This window comes from Aquarana catesbeiana, linkage group LG04, assembly GCF_042186555.1.
Source record: "Aquarana catesbeiana isolate 2022-GZ linkage group LG04, ASM4218655v1, whole genome shotgun sequence".
NCBI lineage: Eukaryota > Metazoa > Chordata > Amphibia > Anura > Ranidae > Aquarana > Aquarana catesbeiana.
The window spans coordinates 648,231,149-648,250,418 of record NC_133327.1 but is presented as its reverse complement, the minus strand read 5'-3'; the positions used below and the strand labels follow the sequence as shown (position 1 = coordinate 648,250,418).

The window sequence follows — 19,270 nt, the reverse complement described above, 5'->3', positions numbered from 1 at the left end:
AGCTAATTTCATGTCTGTATGAATGTTCTATCATGTATTGGTGGCAGAGAAATATTCATTAGTAACGTTAAAGCTGTTAAAGCTGAATTAAAGTCTTCTTTTTTTTTTCTTTAGCTTTTTCTTTACCTGCAAAGTAAAGGCATAATGTGCTAGTATGCATCGCATACTAGCATATTATGTGAAACTTACCTGCCAATAAAGCCCTTGCCATCCCCACTCGAGGCCACATGCATCTTCACCCGTCTTCCCTTGCGGTCTGTGGAGCGGGAGCCGCTGGTCACGGCACAGGCTTCTGAAGAAACGGCACGGACAGCCATTCCTTCAGAGCGCATGCGCCAATGACATTATCATCATCAGTATACAGTAAATATCTCCTAAACGGCCCAAGTTTAGGAGATACAGTTGTGCTCATAAGTTTACATACCCTGGCAGAATTTATGATTTTCTGGCCATTTTTCAGAGAATATGAATAACACAAAAACATTTCTTTCACTCATGGTTAGCATTTGGCTGAAGCCATTTATTGTCAGTCAACTGTGTTTACTCTTTTTAAATCATAATGACAACAGAAACTACCCAAATGACCCTGATCAAAAGTTTACATGTCCTGGTGATTTTGGCCTGATAACGTGCACACAAGTTGACACAAAGGGGTTTGAATGGCTATTAAAGGTAACCATCCTCACCTGTGATCTGTTTGCTTGTAAGTAGTGTGTGTATAAATGGACTCCTGACAGACCCTTACATCTTTCATCCAGTTCTACACTGAAGTTTCTGGATTCTGAGTCATGGGGAAAGCAAAATAATTGTCAAAGGATCTGCGGGAAAAGGTAGTTGAACTGTATAAAACAGGAAAGGGATATAAAAAGATCCAAGGAATTGAGAATACCAGCAGTGTTCAAACTCTAATCAAGAAGTGGAAAATGAGGGGTTCTGTTGAAACCAAACCACGGTCAGGTAGACCAACTAAAATTTCAGCCACAACTGCTAGGAAAATTGTTCAGGATGCAAAGAAAAACCCACAAATAACTTCAGATGAAATACAGGACTCTCTGAAAACATGGTGTGGCTGTTTCAAGATCCACAATAAGGAGGCTCTTGAAGAAAGATGGGCTGCATGGTCGAGTCGCCAGAAGAAAGCCATTACTACGCAAATGCCACAAAGTATCCTGCTTACAATATGCCAAACAGCACAGTGGCAAGCCTCAAACCTTCTGGCACAAAGTCATTTGGAGTGATGAGACCAAAATTGGCCTACTGTGAAACACGGAGGTGGATCGCTGATGTTTTGGGGATGTGTGAGCTACAAAGGCACAGGAAATTTGGTCAAAATTGATGGCAAGATGAATGCAGTATGTTATCAAAAAATACTGGAGGAACATTTGCATTCATCAGCCAGGAAGCTGCGCATGGGACGTACTTGGACATTCCAACATGACAATGATCCAAAACACAAGGTCAAGTTGACCTGTCACTGGCTACAGCAGAATAAAGTGAAGGTTCTGGAGTGGCCATCTCAGTCTCCTGACCTCAATATCATTGAGCCATTCTGGGGAGATCTCAAACATGCAGTTCATGGAAGACAGCCCAAGAATTTACAGGAACTGGAGGCTTTTTGCCAAGAGGAATAGGCAGCTTTACCATCTGAGAAGATAAAGAGCCTCATTCACAAATACCACAAAAGACTTCAAGCTGCCATTGATGTTAAAGGGGGTAATACACAGTATTAAGAACTGAGGTATGTACACTTTTGATCAGGGTCATTTGGGTAGTTTCTGTTGTCATTGTGATTTAAAAAGAGTAAACACAGTTGTTTGATAATAAATGGCTTCAGCCAAACACTAACCATGTGTGAAAGAAAAGGTTTTGTGTTATCATTCATATTCTCTGAAAAATGGCCAACAAATCATAATCTCTGCCAGGGTATGTAAACTTGTGAGCACAACTGTACTTACAGTACCTATAGGTAAGCCTTATTATAGGCTTACCTATAGGTACAAACATAAGAGGAAAGTTTACTTCCTCTTTAATAGCCCATTTTCCATCAAAAAGCATACTCTTTGCGCTCCTCCCTCGTGGGTACTGGGGCATGCTCCTCAGGCTTCTATAAATGATCACAGTTGGGCATTTATAGACATCCCCTCCATCCATTGCCCCATGTTTTTTTTATTAGTGGTTTGGAACTGTGGCTCCAAACATGGTGGTGGCAGGTTGCCAACACCAGTTTTCCTTATATACCAATGCAGAACCCACTAAATGGAAAGAAATACAATTGTTTGTCCAGTAGCCTCCCCATAGGAATACATGGAAAACTCAGGCTAGTGGCAACAGTAAAATACTTGCCCCAGTCAAACTGTAGTTAGATGATACGTTCCTGCCGGGATCCTAGAAAATAGTAATTCAATTTGTTTTTTTTTGGAGTAGTTCTTTAATGATTGATTATTCACTTCTGGATTATAGGTCACCTTTAAAATGTAAGCGGGCATCCATTAAAATTGCAGCTACTTCTACATTCTTTTACTAAATAGGAACCACTGATCAAACCCAAGTCTCCCGAGTCTCACAGTTTGTAAATGTCACTTTCCAGAAATCATTTTAGTAATTTTGTTAACTTAGAACTCATTTGCATCAGTGAATGTCCCTTAATGTCTTCTGGAAATGATGAAACTTCAATCAATGTGTCCCCTTGTGAATTCCAAACACTGAAGTAGTTTGGGAGAAGCGTTGCGAGACTTGTCTAACTTCTAGTACCATGCTGAAATACAGATCAGGCAGTGTAATATGCATTAGCTGCAGACGTAATGCACTGACAGAGGCATTTATTATTTTTTTACGATATAAGATGTTATTAGGCCAATAAATCACAGAAATACAGATTGGGCAGAATAAGCAATAGGCCTGAGATGTAACTACTGTATTATTTTATTTCTGGTGAAATAATGAGAATTCTGATGTTAAATCTCATCTCCGCTATCTGAGGAGGAATCCTACATCAGTCAAAATTTAAAGAGGAACTCCAGCCTAAAAAACATTTTCTGGAGCTGCCAGTGGCAATCTGTTTAGATTTGTAATTTATAATCCGTGAACAATGTAATCTCTTAAGACTATGCATTTAAATCACACATGTCAAACCCAAATTAGACAGAGGGTTGTAGTGAGAAATATATTTCAGCAAGGGGCCACATTAGATGTACGGAGGGCCTCACCAACCTAATCACAAAACATAATAACATAGTAAAAGATAAAAATAATATTAATACAATGTAAAATATTCTATACATGATAATGGTGCCTAAAAACATTTTTTAAAGTGTTCAGTTGCAAAATTATATAAGGAAGGCTTTATGAGCTATTGTAGAACCTGGGGCTGCACTCATACAATACTTAGAAATATAATGTTTTTAAGTGAATCGATGCAATGCTAAACTAATAAACCTGCATTAATAATAAGACAATATTTAACAAAAAATAAATAAAATAATTGAATAACATAAAATTATATCTAAAGGCAAAACATGTTATTGCTGTTCTGGCGACAACCCAATAATTAGAATTTCCTCTCACTTATATAACTGTAATAACGATCAACAGGACACATAGAGAGGGTGAATCTATCTAATGTAAAAATAGACAGCAATAAAAACCTTATGGGGGGGGGGGGGTTCTTAAAGTGTTAGTAAACCCACATCAAGGCTAGGTTCACACCTATGCGTTTTTTTAGTGCAGTTTGCAGAAACACACGACAGTCCATTTATAACATGGTTTCCTATTGTACACGTTCACGTATATGCATTTTTCAGCAGCTGCTTTTTTAGAAAGGGCCAGGGACTTTTTTTCCCGCAGCATATTGTGTTTTGTGTGTAATAAACTCAAATGGACCAAAACGCAAGTGTATTATTGAGCACCTTAAAAGGCCCATTCTTCTTTAGACTTCCACAAACTATCATTAAATGTCAATGTTCCCCTTTTTAGCAATGTACTACTTACATTTACCACCTTCATATTTTCACTCTCAAGGGCACCTCTATAAACATAGGAAGTTTTTAGTCCTTTATAGTTCTTTCCCTGGCCAGCGGCTCTTCTATTTGCTCGTTTTCCTCTTTTCTGCAACATCCACTTTTTCCACTTTTATTTAAAGCCCCAGTCTGGGAAGCAAAAAAAAAATACCCTAGCAGTTGGGCCTCCACACACTACAAGGGTTAAATACTCATTATGTCTAAGAGCAGAAGAATAAGCTGTAATACTTTGTTCCTTGCTCTGGTAGACCTTTGCCATGCTGTGCAAACCATCCCTCAAAGTGTTGTGCCATCTGTAGTTTGCACTCAACATCTTCACCTAAAATGCAGGACCAGCAGCCTGGCAGCCAATCCTCAGCTTTAATAACCTCAGCAGACATAAAAATCTATTCAAAGTGTAGCAATCCAATTCATTAAAATATTAAGGTATCTCTAATCGGACCTTTATATTTTGGAACCCCTGTAAGGTTATTTGTTGTTTATATATTTGTTTATATATTTGTTTTTTTCTGCCTGTGTCCCATTGGGGAGATTTGACTTTATTTCCTGTCCCAGAGACACAACAGGAAGTAAGAGAATATCTTTCTAAAGTAATGAAAAGCTAGTATTTAATGCTACTGGAACAAGTGTTCCCATTGGATAGTTTTCCCTCTATTCCTGTTTTGACAACTCATAATTTAGAATTTTTCACTTCCAGTCCCCATGACAAAGCGCCATTCACACCTGGGCAATTTGAACCAAGACAAAATACAGGATGAGTTTGCTCTGCCATTACTTTTCACTGGCACCCTAAACATGGTGTGATTTTCACACAACAAATAGTGGCAAAATTGCTCAAACAAAATCACGGAACGCGCGTCACCCAACAGAGCTTTGGGAACTTACTTTGGGCAACACGCGTCCTGCAATTTTGTTTGCACGATTTTGCAAACAAAGTCATGTCACAGTCGCAGAAAAATCGCACAGTGTTTGGGGTACCATCCGGAAATAACGGCACTGGAAACACGTTCCACATTTTTCCGCGATTCCTCCCGTGATTCAAGACGCCCAGGTGTGAATGGAGCCTAAGTTGGCTGTTGCTGTTGTTGTTCAATCATTTAGTTGTGTCCGACTCTTTGTGACCTCATGGACCATAGAGTGCCAGGCTTTTCTGTCCTCCACTGCCTCCCGGACCTTGCCTAACTTCATGTTCATTGTTTCGATAATGCTATCTATCCATCTTGTTTTCTGTCATCCTCTTCTCCTTTTTCCCTCCATGTTTCCCAGCATTAGGGTCTTTTCCAATGAGTCCTCTCTTCACATTAGGTGACCAAAGTATTAGAGTTTCAGCTTCAGGATCTGTCCTTCCAGTGATTTATCAGCGTTTATATCCTTCAGGATTGATTGGTTTGATCTTCCTCTCCAACACCATAGTTTAAAAGCATCAATTCTTCAACTTTCAGCATTCCTTATGGTCCAACTTTCACAGCCATAGGTTACTACTGGGAATACCATAGCTTTGACTATACGGCACTTTGTTGGTAGGGGGATGTCTCTGCTTTTTATAGTGTTGTCTAGGTTTGCCACTGCTTTCCTCCCAAGTAGCAAGCGTCTCCTAATTTCATGGCTACAGTCCCCATCTGCTGTGATCTTGGAGCCTAGGAAGATAAAATCTGTCACTGTTTCCATTTCTTCTCCTTCTGTTTGCGAAGGAGTGATGGGGCCGGTTGCCATAATCTTAGTTTTCTTAATGTTCAATTTCAGGCCAGCTTTTGCACTCTCCTCTTTCACCTTCATTAAGAGACTCTTTAGTTCTTCTTCACTCTTTGCCATTAGTGTGGTATCGTTTTCATATCTCAGGTTGTTAATATTTCTCTCTGCGATCCTAATTCCGGCTTGTGATTCGTCAATCCTGGCATTTCTCATTATGTACTCTGCATATAAGTTAAATAAGTAGGATGACAATATACATCCTTGCCACACTCCTTTCTCAGTCGGTTGTTCCAATTGTCCTGTTCTAACTGTTGCTTCTTGACTTGCATACAGGTTTTTCCGGATTCAGGTGAGGTGGTCTGGTATTCCTATTTATTTCAATAATTGCCAAATCTTGTTGTGATCCACACAATCAAGGGCTTTACTGTAGTCAATAAAGCAGAAGTAGACATTCTTCTGGAACTCCCCTGCTTTCTCCATGATCCAGCGAATGTTGGCAATTAGATCTCTAGTTGGACATAAGTTGGACATAAGCAGCAATAAATACCTCACAAAAGTTCCAATCCTTCCCCATCCGACTAGAAAAAAAAAGTCTGAGCTTTGCAAACACTTAAAAAAATATCTACATACAAAGCTCTTCAAATAGCAGAATATAACAGCATTCTATGCCAAATAATTCTCTCTGACATGCGTCACTCCCCGTCTTGGTTTGGTTCATTTATTAAGGAATTTTTTGCTTTCTAAAATTTGGGTAACCTACAAATGAAGACAAACTACATCTGAAGACAAACTTCAAATCAGCTGATGGTTTATTTGTATAATTTAATTCTCTTCTTTTTTTTTACAGATTGGACACCACAACTCCCTTTTCCTCTTAGCACTGTAAAAGTCATGAAACCATTTTCATTTCAAAGTTGGCTAGATAAACATCGCTCAGAAATCATTCAGAAAAAATACTTAAAGTTATTTGCAGGTGATCATGAGACAGAGGTATGGTATCTAATTGCCTTTAGTATATCAACCCCTTTGTCTTAACCGTCTAACTGCCACTATTACTGGACAGCTTGATCTGTTAAAGTGTTTGTTACCCCAACACTTCATATTCCTGATATGTGCCTGCTGTACCATGTACTTGTATGAGAAAGTATCTTGTTCTCTTTATATTGCTTCATTTATGTGAAATTCCTGGTGTTCCTGCCAGTCCCTCTGCTTTCCTAACTGACCACTCTAGGTCATGAGAGCACATCAGGATCAGTTCCCTAGCTGTGCTCCCCTCCAATGATCAGATTTGTCCTGACATGACCCCCCCCCTGCACAGTCATTTACTGGGAAGCTCAGTGTGATGCTATTTCTCCTCCCCTCAGCTCTTATGCAGCTGAGAACAAAGGGAATGTGATCACATATAAAAAAGGAAAAAAAAAGGTATTTATATATAATTGTTTTTAAATCTATATGCAAATGTTTTGCCTTTCATTTCTATTTCAAACTGAGTGGGTTGTTTTTAGGTGATCGTTTACAATCACTTTAAAGGAAGCAGAAACATAACAGACTTACTATTAATAAAATAATAGTATCCAGTCCAGAAGCACAAATTAGTGCACCATCCAATACTATAGCAGCGCTCCTGTCAGTCCTTACAATGACCGGCATTAATATGTTTTGATCATATGAGGAATAGATGAGTGACACTTGGTGAGTAAAAAGTCCAGAAAGCAGTAGTCCTAGTGATTAATATATAAACGTGCACCATACACCAAGATCCACACCGCGTGTGTCACACTCCCCTAGGGGTTCAAACTCACCAACAATATATATATTACAACCCTTGATATACTCAAAGAGCTGTCATCCAATTAGCAGGTATGGTTAGAGCTGCATGTCTCTGCATAGGTGGTCAGACCTAAAAAGAAAAAACAGAATTTTTTTTTTTTTTTAATTACATTAGCAATCTCAATGGCTACATCACTGCTCCTGTCTCTTACAAAACCACGTGTCATATTTGTTAGTCAATAGGAAGGTGTGGAGGGTTCTAGGGTGGTGGCTAGAAACACGACCAGGACATTGTGTCACCTATTTGGGGATATAATGAAGTGCAGTTTAGATGAACTGGGGGTGTCTGCTGTAAGGATCAGGATCTGTTTTGTGAGGCTAACGTAGACCTAAACCTTTGTTGGTGGGGGAGAGCTCTCAGTGTGAAACACTTATTGGCTCTCCTCCAGTGATGAAGGGTATACAGATCTTGTCAGTGCTTCTTTCACCACCAATGCATCTCCAATGTCACTTCTTCTAGGTCTCCCAGTGATCATATTCACCCATTGGAAAGCCATTGATGATGCATGACACCTGATCACACGATTTACATTGTCCCTGGTATTAGTATCCCAAGAATAAGTCAAGATGTTCACGGCATGGTGCATGTACCATGTTATATAGATAGAACACCAAAAAATCTCTAGGATCCTGGGAAAAGGTATGTTGGCAAATAGATTTTGCATGTCTTTTCTGGCAAAAAAACCTCTACCTCCTATTGATTTTTTGCTTAGGGGACTTTAGTTGCTGCTCTAAAGGCCCCAATAATTTACCTGTAAACAGTGAATACAATCAAATCCACTGATATACAATTGGCCTCCAGAAGGTCTTCACTCAAAAGGGAAAGTTCCACTTTATGTCCTCCTCCCCTCTTCCTCTACCACAATTGGCACATTATCATTTTGGGGGGAGCGGGTACCTGGTTTTGACAGGCATCAGCTTCTACTTCCACTCAGATCACCTAGGAAGTTTGCCCCCCCCCCTCTCTTCTGGGACATGTCACGGGTCACAGGTTCCAGGAGGCTTCAAGACCATTTACAAAGTGCAACGCATCTCGAGCATCTGCAGTGGGAAGCCAGCTGTCAAGTCACAAAGAGTCATTTTCGGTTTTCCACAGTAAGCATGTTGGCGACAGGGACCTGAAGACCAGTGAAAAACCCGACTGAGGACAGCGATGGATCCCTGGGCAGGTAAGTATGCTTTTATTAAAAGTCGGGAGCTACAGTATTTGTAGCTGCTGATTTTTCATTTTTTCTTTCTAGGGTAAAGATCCTCTTTAAAGTTCTATATGTGCAATGCAATGAACAACACATGGAAGAATAAGCAAGTGTATAGTAAATGTGACTACACCACAACTTCTTTTTTAAAGGCTAAAGTTTGCCCTGTACAGGCACAAGTGATGTCTCAGTTTTGGGAAGACCCCTGTGGGCCAGGGATTGTTATTAGCTTTTTGGAAAACCAGTCGCAAATGTATGGGTGACTTCCATCACAGCATTATTACATTTACTAAAATGAGAAAAGAAACTGCAGGGGGGCTAATTTGTTGTTCTCAAAGCCCATTAAAATATTCAATAGAGATGAAGCAGCGAACTCCAGAGAGTTGTCCTCATTGATGGAGTCCCAAAGATCTGAGCAGCTGAAATTATAAACCATCCTACTGATCTGTTTTACTAATGGCAAATTAACATTTAATTGAAGACTAATGTTTTAACAATCACATCCTGCTAATATTATGAAATAATGTTACCCAAAGGATGTGGTATGTAAATTCAAATGCATTGATGCTTTCCTGGGAGTGAAGCTATTTCAGACTTTGGGCGAAGAGTCAAGGCGAATTTAGGTGGCTGTCATAAAATAATGATCAACAATGACTGGAAAACAAAGAAGAAAAGAATTACAAGGGTACTCTGCATAAAAGTGTTAGTGAAGTCTGTACAATGGCTGCTCATTGAATGCTTTAGATGTCAAGGAATAAATGAACTTCAGCTTCTAAGCCCTGGATTTATACACAGAAATATGTTTTCTTCCATGGTATACACAGACTGTGTGGGTGGACTGCAGAAATGCAGTAAAATGTAGCCTTTACCGCCATCATATATACGGAACATAATAAGTATTTATTTTATTCCTTTCTACAGCTCTGTCAAATTTTACCCAGCTTTATATTGGACACAGACCATTTTTATCAGTCCTGGCTCTGAAAATAGTGTCTAGATTTATGTCTCCTCTGCAATTTTATAGACACACGCTAGGACCAGTTTTGGATGGATGCCAGTTAAAGTTGATCTCCAGGCAGATGTAAAAGTAAAATAAAATGTATATATTATGTATCACCCTCTAGTGTGTGCTACTAGTAGTGGCAGTTTAGGGAAAATATAGCAAACAATTCTGTACATTTTATATTTTTGATACACCTAATTTATTTGTATAAAGCCCCATCCAAGTTTGTTCCATTTTCCTCCTTCCCCTTTTTCTTATGGGATGCCCTTGCGCAGGAGCCATCTTTTTGTAAATGTTTCCAGCCAATGGGGACATGGCTGATTTTAGAGGGAGGTGAGGGTAGCTCCCTCTAGTGTGTGCTACTAGTAGTGGCAGTGTAAGAAAAATATATCTGGCTCTGGGTTAGACCCGAGTTATTGAATTGGGTCAGGGTTACTAGAGGCCAGGGCTAGATGACTCAACCTGACAGCTCTCAAATACCTCCCCCCTGTTTCCTTGGTTCCACCCAATACCCCACCTCCTAGTAGCGCCCCTTTTAAATATAGGACCAAGTATCATTTTGTAGGGCTAAGTCATTAGTATGGCATTTGTTAATGATAAGAAGAAAAGCAGTAAAATAGAAATACCAACCCAGAAGCAACAAAAGATCTCCCAGTAGCCAGCATAAATAGACTCTCCAGCAGCTAGCAACAATAGACCCCCTTGTTCAACAGTAGATCTCTTCCAGCAACAATTGGCGCCCAAGCAACAATGGATCCACCACCAGCAACAATAGCCTGCCACTCAAAAATAGATCCGCTCCAGCAACAATAGATCACCTAGCAGCCAGCATTAATAGACTCGGTCCAGCACAATTCATCACCCCTTGTGATTACATACATTCAGAGCTGGAGGTGCCGAAACTGCATTCCCCCATGTTCCTGCTGAAAAAAAGCCCTGCCCCTACTTCATCACCAGTCATCATCCCCTAATAGAACAACAAAACAAACCAAAGACTGGTTTTCTGTGTTGGAGTGAATGAAGGAAATGCTAAGTGACTGGCATGCAGTAGTGGGGGACCCTAACTCAGCAGCTCTTATGAGGGGTGTGCTACATTATATAGTGTAGAAATATAAATTGACTTGGCATCAGCCTCGTGGAGTCTACTCCACTGTATGCACAAAGGGGCTCAAAGAGGTGGACAGATAAGCAGCACAAGGAGCCAAATGTTGTGTTGTCACCTGGCAAGAATATTTAAGCACTTAACCACCATGCCACCCATAATGTTTTCTTATTAACTCCTTTATAATAAACTTGTGTTTTGTGTTTCAGGCTGCGATGTATGGATCTGGAGAAAACAAACATGATGCATCAGACACAGATGCATGGATTTGGCAACTGGTGTGTTTAACTGTAGCATGTTGAGATATGTAAGAAAAACACTCCAGCATTCAAGCAGCCACACATCCAATGGTGTCACCGTAATGCTTTGCTCGATGCAGCCCTCCTCAGATAGGGAAATCTTCAGCAAACTGTAGAGACACACAGGAGGGTGAATACGCCTAGTGCATTACTACCATTAAATGTTGTTGAATAAGAATATTTGTACTTAAAAAAGTAGTAAGAAACAAGCGCATCAAAAGACAACTCCAGCCACACATGGCACGGCTGAAAGCTAACGTGTTTCGGGGGCGTGTCCCCTTCCTCAGAGCCCTGGAGTTGTCTTATGATGCGCTTATTTCTTACTACTTTTGTGAGTACACTAACATATTCTTATTCAAGAAAATGTAATGGTGGTAATGGACTAGACATTTTCACATTCACAGAATGTGACAGCAATCAGAGGGAGAATTTCCCCCGCTCACTGTCAAAATGGAGATGGGGGGGCAGGGGCTGGTGCATCTGTAGCCTAAATATGAGTGTAACATTTTACAAAAGGTGAACATATTCTTTAATTACTCAGAGTCCCTCTATAAAGTGTTGTCCCATGTTACTACATAACTTCCTCGAAGTATGTGGCATTTAGGGGGAACACTGCTGAGCCTGAGCCATCTCCACAAGTCTAGCATACCTCTGCCACCTCACTCCCAGTGACAGAATGGGGTACTGACAAGCACTAGCGCCGACCTCATGCGTACTCGCACTTAACTCCTTCACTCTCCCGTACCATGTGGCTAGGTCTATTGGGTCTCCATACCGCGGGTTCAGTCCCGGTTAGTTTGAGGAACTGAGTGCTAGGGAGGGAGCCAGATCACCGCCCCCCTTGGTGAAGGACCTGTCACCTTCACCTTCTCTATGACCGGCTGCTATACACTTTTTACCAGTTTATGGCTATCCATAGCAGCTGCTCTTCAGCTCTAATGCTGCGTACAGACTGTCGGATTTTCCAACGGGAAATGTTGGATGTGAGCTTGTTGGCTGAAAGTCTGACCGTGTGTATGCTCCATCGAACATTTGTTGTCGGACTTTCCGCCAACAAATGTTGGCTAGCAGGTTCTCAAATTGTTCGCCAACAAAACTTTGTTGTCAGACTTTCCGATCGTGTGTACACAAGTCTGTCGCACAAAAGTTCACGCATTCTCGAAATCAAGCACGAGCCGGAAGCGCATGGTCTTGTAAAACTAGCGTTCGTAATGGAGATATCATATGACTATTGAACTTCCTTTTTATCGGCTCGTCATACGTCTTGTACGTCACCATGTTCCCACATTTGTAATTGTTGGCCAACATTTGTGTGACCGTGTGTATGCAAGACAAGTTGGAGCCAACAACCTTTGAGCAAAAATCCATGGTTTTGTTGTCAGAAAGTCCAATCGTGTTTACAGGGCATAACTCTCCTGCCGAGTTAACCTTTGTAGTGGCCTTACTTCATAGCTTTACAGGCCCTGTTCTTCTGATACGCCACTAACCACAATGTACCCCCTTGAATAACTTCAGACCAGGCTTTAGGTAACAGCTTTACTGAATATTCAGCAATTCACAGTGCAACAGCATACTGTACATGAAACAGAGTCAAGCCCTAACTAATGCAGGCTGCCCAGGTTTATACCTTTTTAGAGAAGCAAAATCCATTCAGCAAGAGTCCACTGATAGTAGGTTCCTAGTCCAGGGAGGATCCCAGCAGGGTGATCCAGGAGGGGGCCACTTGCTCCAGTAGGACTGCATAGTGCAGACCTTCCTCTGTAAATCACATGTGAAAGAGAGAGCTTGCTCTGAGCCCTCCCCTGGTATTTCTGTGGCTTACATCAGGGGGCAGGACTCAGGAAGCCTGGGAAAGAATCTAGACACAGTTAACCCCTATATATCCTGGGCAACTTGTAACTGGCTGTATAACTACACAGTGCAATAAATACAACAGCAGAAATACATTCAATGACACCCCACAAGCACCTGCTTACACGCTGAACACCAAAGCAAGCCCAAATTTTACATTAAAGAGATAACCTTCACAAATGTATAGTGAGTTGAAGTTCCCCGAGACCCCATATTTTCCAAGGGTTCCTCCAGGTTAAATGTGCTCATAAAGGTTGATCTAATTTTTGCAAGAGATGCAGCAGTTCCACTGATGACGTCTTACTTGTGGGAGTGGGGTGAGGATGTGGCACTGTAGGACTTCTCTAGGAGGCAACACTTCTGGTGAGAAAAGCTTGTTGTCACACCCAATATGTTGGAAAATCTCTGTGCAGGTGGGCACCAATCTTCCATTTTTCTGTAGCGAAAGAGAAACAAAGTGTTCCGTGTACTGTATCTGAATCTGATTGGCTAACCTGAAGAGAATTTCACAATTAGAAACCAGTTGGGAGGCAGGAGAGGACAAACTAATATCACCAACTGTTTCTGGCAGTGAGATATACTATATTACCAAAAGTATTGGTACGCCTGCCTTTACACACACAAGAACTTTAGTGCCATCCCAGTCTTAGTCCGTAGGGTTCAATATTGAGTTGGCCCACCCTTTGCAGCTATAACAGCTTCAACTCTACTGGGAAGGCTGTCCACAAGGTTTAGGAGTGTGTCTATGGGAATGTTTGACCATTCTTCTAAAAGTGCATTTGTGAAGTCAAGCACTGATGTGGACAAGAAGGCCTGGCTCACAGTCTGTTCTAATTCATCCCAAAGGTGTTCTATCGGGTTGAGGTCAGGACTCTGTCCTGAATCATTTAGTGGAGGGGGGATTATGGTGTGGGGTTGTTTTTCAGGGGTTGGGCTTTGCCCCTTAGTTTCAGTGAAGGGAACTCTTAAGGCATCAGAATACCAAGACATTTTGGGCAATTTCACGCTCCCAACTTTGTGGGAACAGTTCCACAAACAAGGTCCATAAAGACATGAATAAGCGAGTTTGGGGTGAAGGAATTTGACTGGCCTGCACAGAGTCCTGACCTCAACCCGATATAATACCTTTGGGATGAACACGAGCGGAGACTGCGAGCCAGTCCTTCTCGTCCACATCAGTGCCTGACCTCACAAATGCACTTCTGGAAGAATGGTCAAACATTCCCATAGACACACTCCTAAACCTTGTGGACAGCCTTCCCAGAAGAGTTGAAATGTTATAGCTGCAAAGGGTGGGCCAACGCAATATTAAACCCTACGGACTAAGACTGGGATGCCATTAAAGTTCATGTGTATGTAAAGGCAGGTGTCCCAATACTTTTGGTAATATAGTGTATCTCATTTTGCTCGCATGGCTTACCTTTGTATGTTATGTTTTGGATGAGGTATTTCCAAAAATTATAGTCTATTATGTTGTATTATTATTACAGGAGGGGTCCTCTGTCATATTTCTTGGTGATAAAGTTGTGCCATTGTCCAATGGGGACAGCCTTCTCGTCCCAGAAAAGACTCAGTAAGTGCACAAATAGTATAAAGATGCTGAATGTAAAAAACTATTTTAAGTTATTCATGTTTTAATTGTTAGGCTTGGAGCTATTAAGGGCTGGTTCATACCTGTGCGTTCTGCGAGCTGTGTTTTGCAGGGACACAGCATCTTATTCATATTTATATGAATGGGCTGCCGTACATCCTGAAAATGCAGGGAAAAGGTCTCTGCTCCATCTTGTGCAGGCCACCGCATGTGAACCACAGGGTCAAACAGTGTGCAATGCCATCCGCTCTATGTTGCATTACAAATGTGGAAGTGCTAATGCTAAAAAAACATGCACGGTGAGCTCTCTGTGTGTCTGTAATTGATCTACCTGTTTGTGTCTGTGTCAGATCTAATTATTGTTTAGCTATTACCTGCAGAGCACTAGACTGAGAGTCCCAGGGATTGTGGGATATGTAGTTTCTTCACAGGAAATGTCAGTTCTTACACTACAGACCAGCAGAGCTCCAACGAGGAAAGTGGCAGGGTCTGCATCCCTTTAGACATGATTTACTTTTGGGAATATATCACCAAAAACATTTTTGTTGCAGAGGATGTCCAAAATCTGACTTGTATCTTAGTACAGACTTCTGTTAAAATTAGTAAGCCAATCACACAAGCAGGAAATGATATTTATGGGGGTACAGAACACCTTCAGGTTGCAGATTGAAAAGAAAAGATCATTTTTAATAACATTCAATTACAATATGACTTGTGTTACACATTTATAAACTATATTATTATAATTTTTTTTTGCTATTTTTTTCCCTTTGAAAGCGGAGTTACCCTTTAAATCCGGCTCTCATGTAGAATGAACAGTAAACCCAAATGCGATGTTACCTCTTGCCATTGTTGCTCAGGTTTTGCATGCAATTTTTCTTTAACAAATTTTTATGTATCAAACAATAATTGCAATGTTATTCTACAAGATATGTACATAGGTATTACTGTACAGCTGTTTGATGCATGAAGCCTAATGTATTTTTTTTCTTTATACTTTTTACATTTTAAAAAAGCTGTGTATGTAAATGTGACTATAAATATTAAATGATCAGTATCTAAAAGTGCTGATCTGTCAGGAGCTGCAATTTGTTGGGTTTGTCGGGAGCAAAAGACCTCACTAAACTCTAATCCTCTGCACACCAGCTGTTGGCTGTATTGGATGGACGTTTTCAGTTTAGCCAGCAGGTGGTGCTACAAGTTAATTCTAAGATTGAAGGTTCCCTTGTGAAGGTAAAGAAGTGGAACTCAAATTAAAGGGGTTGTAAAGGTAAAAATTTTTTCACCTTAATGCATTCTATGCATTAAGGTGAAAAAACTTTTGACAATACCGCCGCCCCCAGCCCCCCCGTTTTACTTACCTGACGCCTCGAATCTTCGCTGCTTGTCCTCGTCATCTTCATTGCAGCTCAGCCTGGTCGCTGATTGGCTGCAGTGGATGGATTGAAAGCAGCGCAGCCATTGGCTCGCGCTGCTGTCAATCACATCCGATGACGCGGCGCGCCGGGGGGCGGGGCCGAGTGATACAGCGAGCGGCTATAGCCGCCGGCTGTATCACGGGAGCGCGCCCACAAGCACTCACCACCGTGCGAGGGAGCTCGCATTAAGGTGGTAAATGCTTGCGGGGAGGAGCTGAAACAGCCGCCGAGGGACCCCAGAAGACCAGGTTCGGGGCCACTCTGTGCAGAACGAGCTGCACAGTGAAGGTAAGTATAACATGTTTGTTATTTAAAAAAAAAAAAAAAATTAACTTTACAACCCCTTTAAGGGGGGATCCTCATTGTCTCTATATAAGGGGCATTAGTAGCTTTAATATTGCAGTGACCTCACACACCTAGCTTGAAGATGCCAACACTTTTTTATATATATAGATATATATATATATATATCTATATATATATATATAGATATATATATATATATATACCCCACCTCTTTTTTATCTTTTTTTTATTGTCTAGCAACCCTGAACATAGAAAACAGTTTAGAATGAGAATGCAAAGCCCCATAAACCCGCAATCACATTTATATCAAAACCAATTTGTTTCTCTATGATGGGTTTTGAAATTGTTGGATTTACTGCAACATTTTGAAATGTGGCACACATACATTTGAAATGGATTATAGGTTGAGGTCAGGAGGCCAGTCAAGTTCCTCCACTCCAAACTCGCTCATCCATGTCTTTATGAACCGGTCGGTCCTGTGGGTCTGGTGCACTTACCTCATCTATGGTGGACAGTGCTTCTTCCTGGCTTCACCAGCCGCTTCCCTTGCTCGGTGGCTTTGCCTTCCCCTACTCTCCATGGGCATCGCGGCGGCTTCCGTTTCCTCCCTCCTCGGTGGCCAATTGAGACCTTTCCTTTTTCAGACAATCGGAAAATGTGTCTCAGACCTGATTCTTATTGGCCAGATTGAGGATCAGTGTTTCAATAGCAAATATTCATTTACTGTTGTAACACCTGGGTGGGCTCCTGGTGCAATGCTCTGCGCCATGAGCCCACCCTATTTTGAAGCCTATTAGAGCCCCTGGCTCTAATCAGGTGCTTAAAAAAAACACCCCCGCCGCTGTAATTCATGCGCCCAGCATCCTGAAAGGGGCCGGACACATGAATAGGGGGTGGCGGTGTCCTGCAAAATAGCGGTCGTGGATAGAGCATGGGGGTGGCGGCCGTGGATAGAGGGGGCGGCGCCCCTAATGGACGGGCCGCCATTGCTTAAGAGTTTCATTCACTGGAAATAAGGGGCCAAGCCCAACACCTGAAAAACAACCCCTCACCATAATCCCCCATCCACCAAATTATCTGGACCAGTGCACAAAGCAAGCTCCATAATAGGAAATGTTTGTGAGACACTTCCCAAGAGTTAAACACTTCTAAAGGGATGCAGGCTTTGCAGTTTTCTCATTATAACACCAAGAGTGTCTAATGAGAAAACTGCAAAGGACGTGGTGAAACTAATAGCTATTTCTTCAGAGCAATAAAAGGTAGGACACTGCTACAAAGTTTGTTAAACGCTTCAGCCCCGGAAGATTTTACCCCCTTCCTGACCAGAGCACTTTTTGCAATTGATCACTGCCTTGCTTTAACTGACAATTGCGCGGTCGTGCGACGTTGCACCCAAACAAAACGTCCTTTTTTTCCCAGAAATAGAGCTTTCTTTTGGTGGTATTTGATCACCTCTGTGGTTTTTATTTTTTGCGCTATAAACAAAAAAAGAGTGACAATTTTGAAAAAAACGCATTATTTTTTACTTTTTGCTGTAATGAATACCCCCCAAAAATATATAAAAAAAATATTTTTTTCCTCAGTTTAGGCCGATATGTATTCTTCTACATATTTTTGGTAAAAAAAATCGCAATAAGCGTATATTGATTGGTGTGAGCAAAAGTTATAGCGTAGTTTTATGGCAATTTTATTAGTAATTTTTTTTTTTTACTAGTAATGGCGGCGATTTGCGATTTTTATCGGGACTGCAACATTATGACGAACACATCGGACAATTTTGACACATTTTTGGGACCACTGTCATTAATACAGCGATCAATGCTATAGAAAATGCATTGATGAATACTGTAAAAATGTCACTGGCAGTGAAGGGGTTAACACTAGGGGGCAATCAAGGGGTTAATGTGTTCCCTAGTTTGTGTTCTAACTGAAGGGGGGAGGGGACTGTGCAGGAGAGATGACAGATCGCTGTTTATACTCTGTATGAACAGATGATCTGTCTGTTCTCCCCTCAGAGATCCAGGTTCTCCACGTGCCCTGAGCGATCGCAGGTGCCCGGCAGTGATAGTGACCGCCGGGCACTCGCATCGGGTCAGGGGGCGAGCGCCCCCTAGTGGCCACAGGGCAAAGCGACGTTACATAACGTCGTTTCGCCCAGCCATACCATTCTGCCGCAGTACAACTACGGCGGATGGTCGGCAAGTGGTTAAAATCCCTGCAAGGTGCATTGATCACCCAGAGGAGATTTTTTTTCTCAGCAAAAGTGGAATTAAACTTGAAGTAGCATGGCTTAGCAGCGAGTATAGGAACAGTTAATGTGCTGTGAGCTTGAGTTTATAAAAAGCTAAATATTCATGTAACATTCGTTATCCGGGAATAGTTGTAGTAACATTTTCTTGATACTTGGAACAGGTTTTTCTGGAAGAGAGAAGAGGGGTGCATCGCTTTCTGCGTTTGCCAGGATCCTGCTCGAAGTAAAGAATATAATTAATCATTCGATCACAGTATTTTCAGAAGGGAGCAGCTGCATTTTCATCATGGCACCGGAGCTGTACAGCCCGCTCATGAATAAATCTGATAACTGATAATGTATTGCCTTAATATGCTTGTATTCAGTATGTGGAGATTAAAGAAACATTATTTAGCTAAATAAAGAAGTGATAAAGTCCCAGCTGTTATTGTAACCTATATACTGCACAGAGAAGACGGAGCAAACAATACTGTCTGACAAATGTTTTGTGTTGATATTTGGGGGCTATTAATCACTTCACTACAGCCATACATTTATGAATGTTGGAGTGGTGGATTGTTGTTTCTCCAGCACCATTTATTAATGCCTCTGGAGGAATCACCTGTGCAGGGGCGGACTGACCATTCGGTCACTCGGTCGCCGACCGAGGGCCCGGCGTCAGGAGGGGCCCCATGAGCGGCTCAGTCAGCAGCGGAAAAAAGCCGCCCGCCGCACC

General features: G+C 41.5%; 1 protein-coding gene across 2 annotated transcripts in view; it reads left to right on the top strand.

Annotated features, from left to right (window-relative positions):
* HAAO (3-hydroxyanthranilate 3,4-dioxygenase) overlaps nt 1-18,975 on the top strand; it is an 83,707-nt gene extending 64,732 nt beyond the window's left edge. For both annotated transcript variants that reach the window (XM_073628456.1, XM_073628455.1), the window contains 4 exons: nt 6,556-6,698; nt 11,049-11,117; nt 14,480-14,562; nt 18,717-18,975. In XM_073628456.1, the coding sequence (XP_073484557.1) occupies nt 6,556-6,698; nt 11,049-11,117; nt 14,480-14,562; nt 18,717-18,795 (374 nt within the window). In that variant the 3' untranslated portion in view covers nt 18,796-18,975. The remainder of the gene's footprint in view (nt 1-6,555; nt 6,699-11,048; nt 11,118-14,479; nt 14,563-18,716) is intronic.
* Nucleotides 18,976-19,270: the final 295 nt, after the last annotated feature.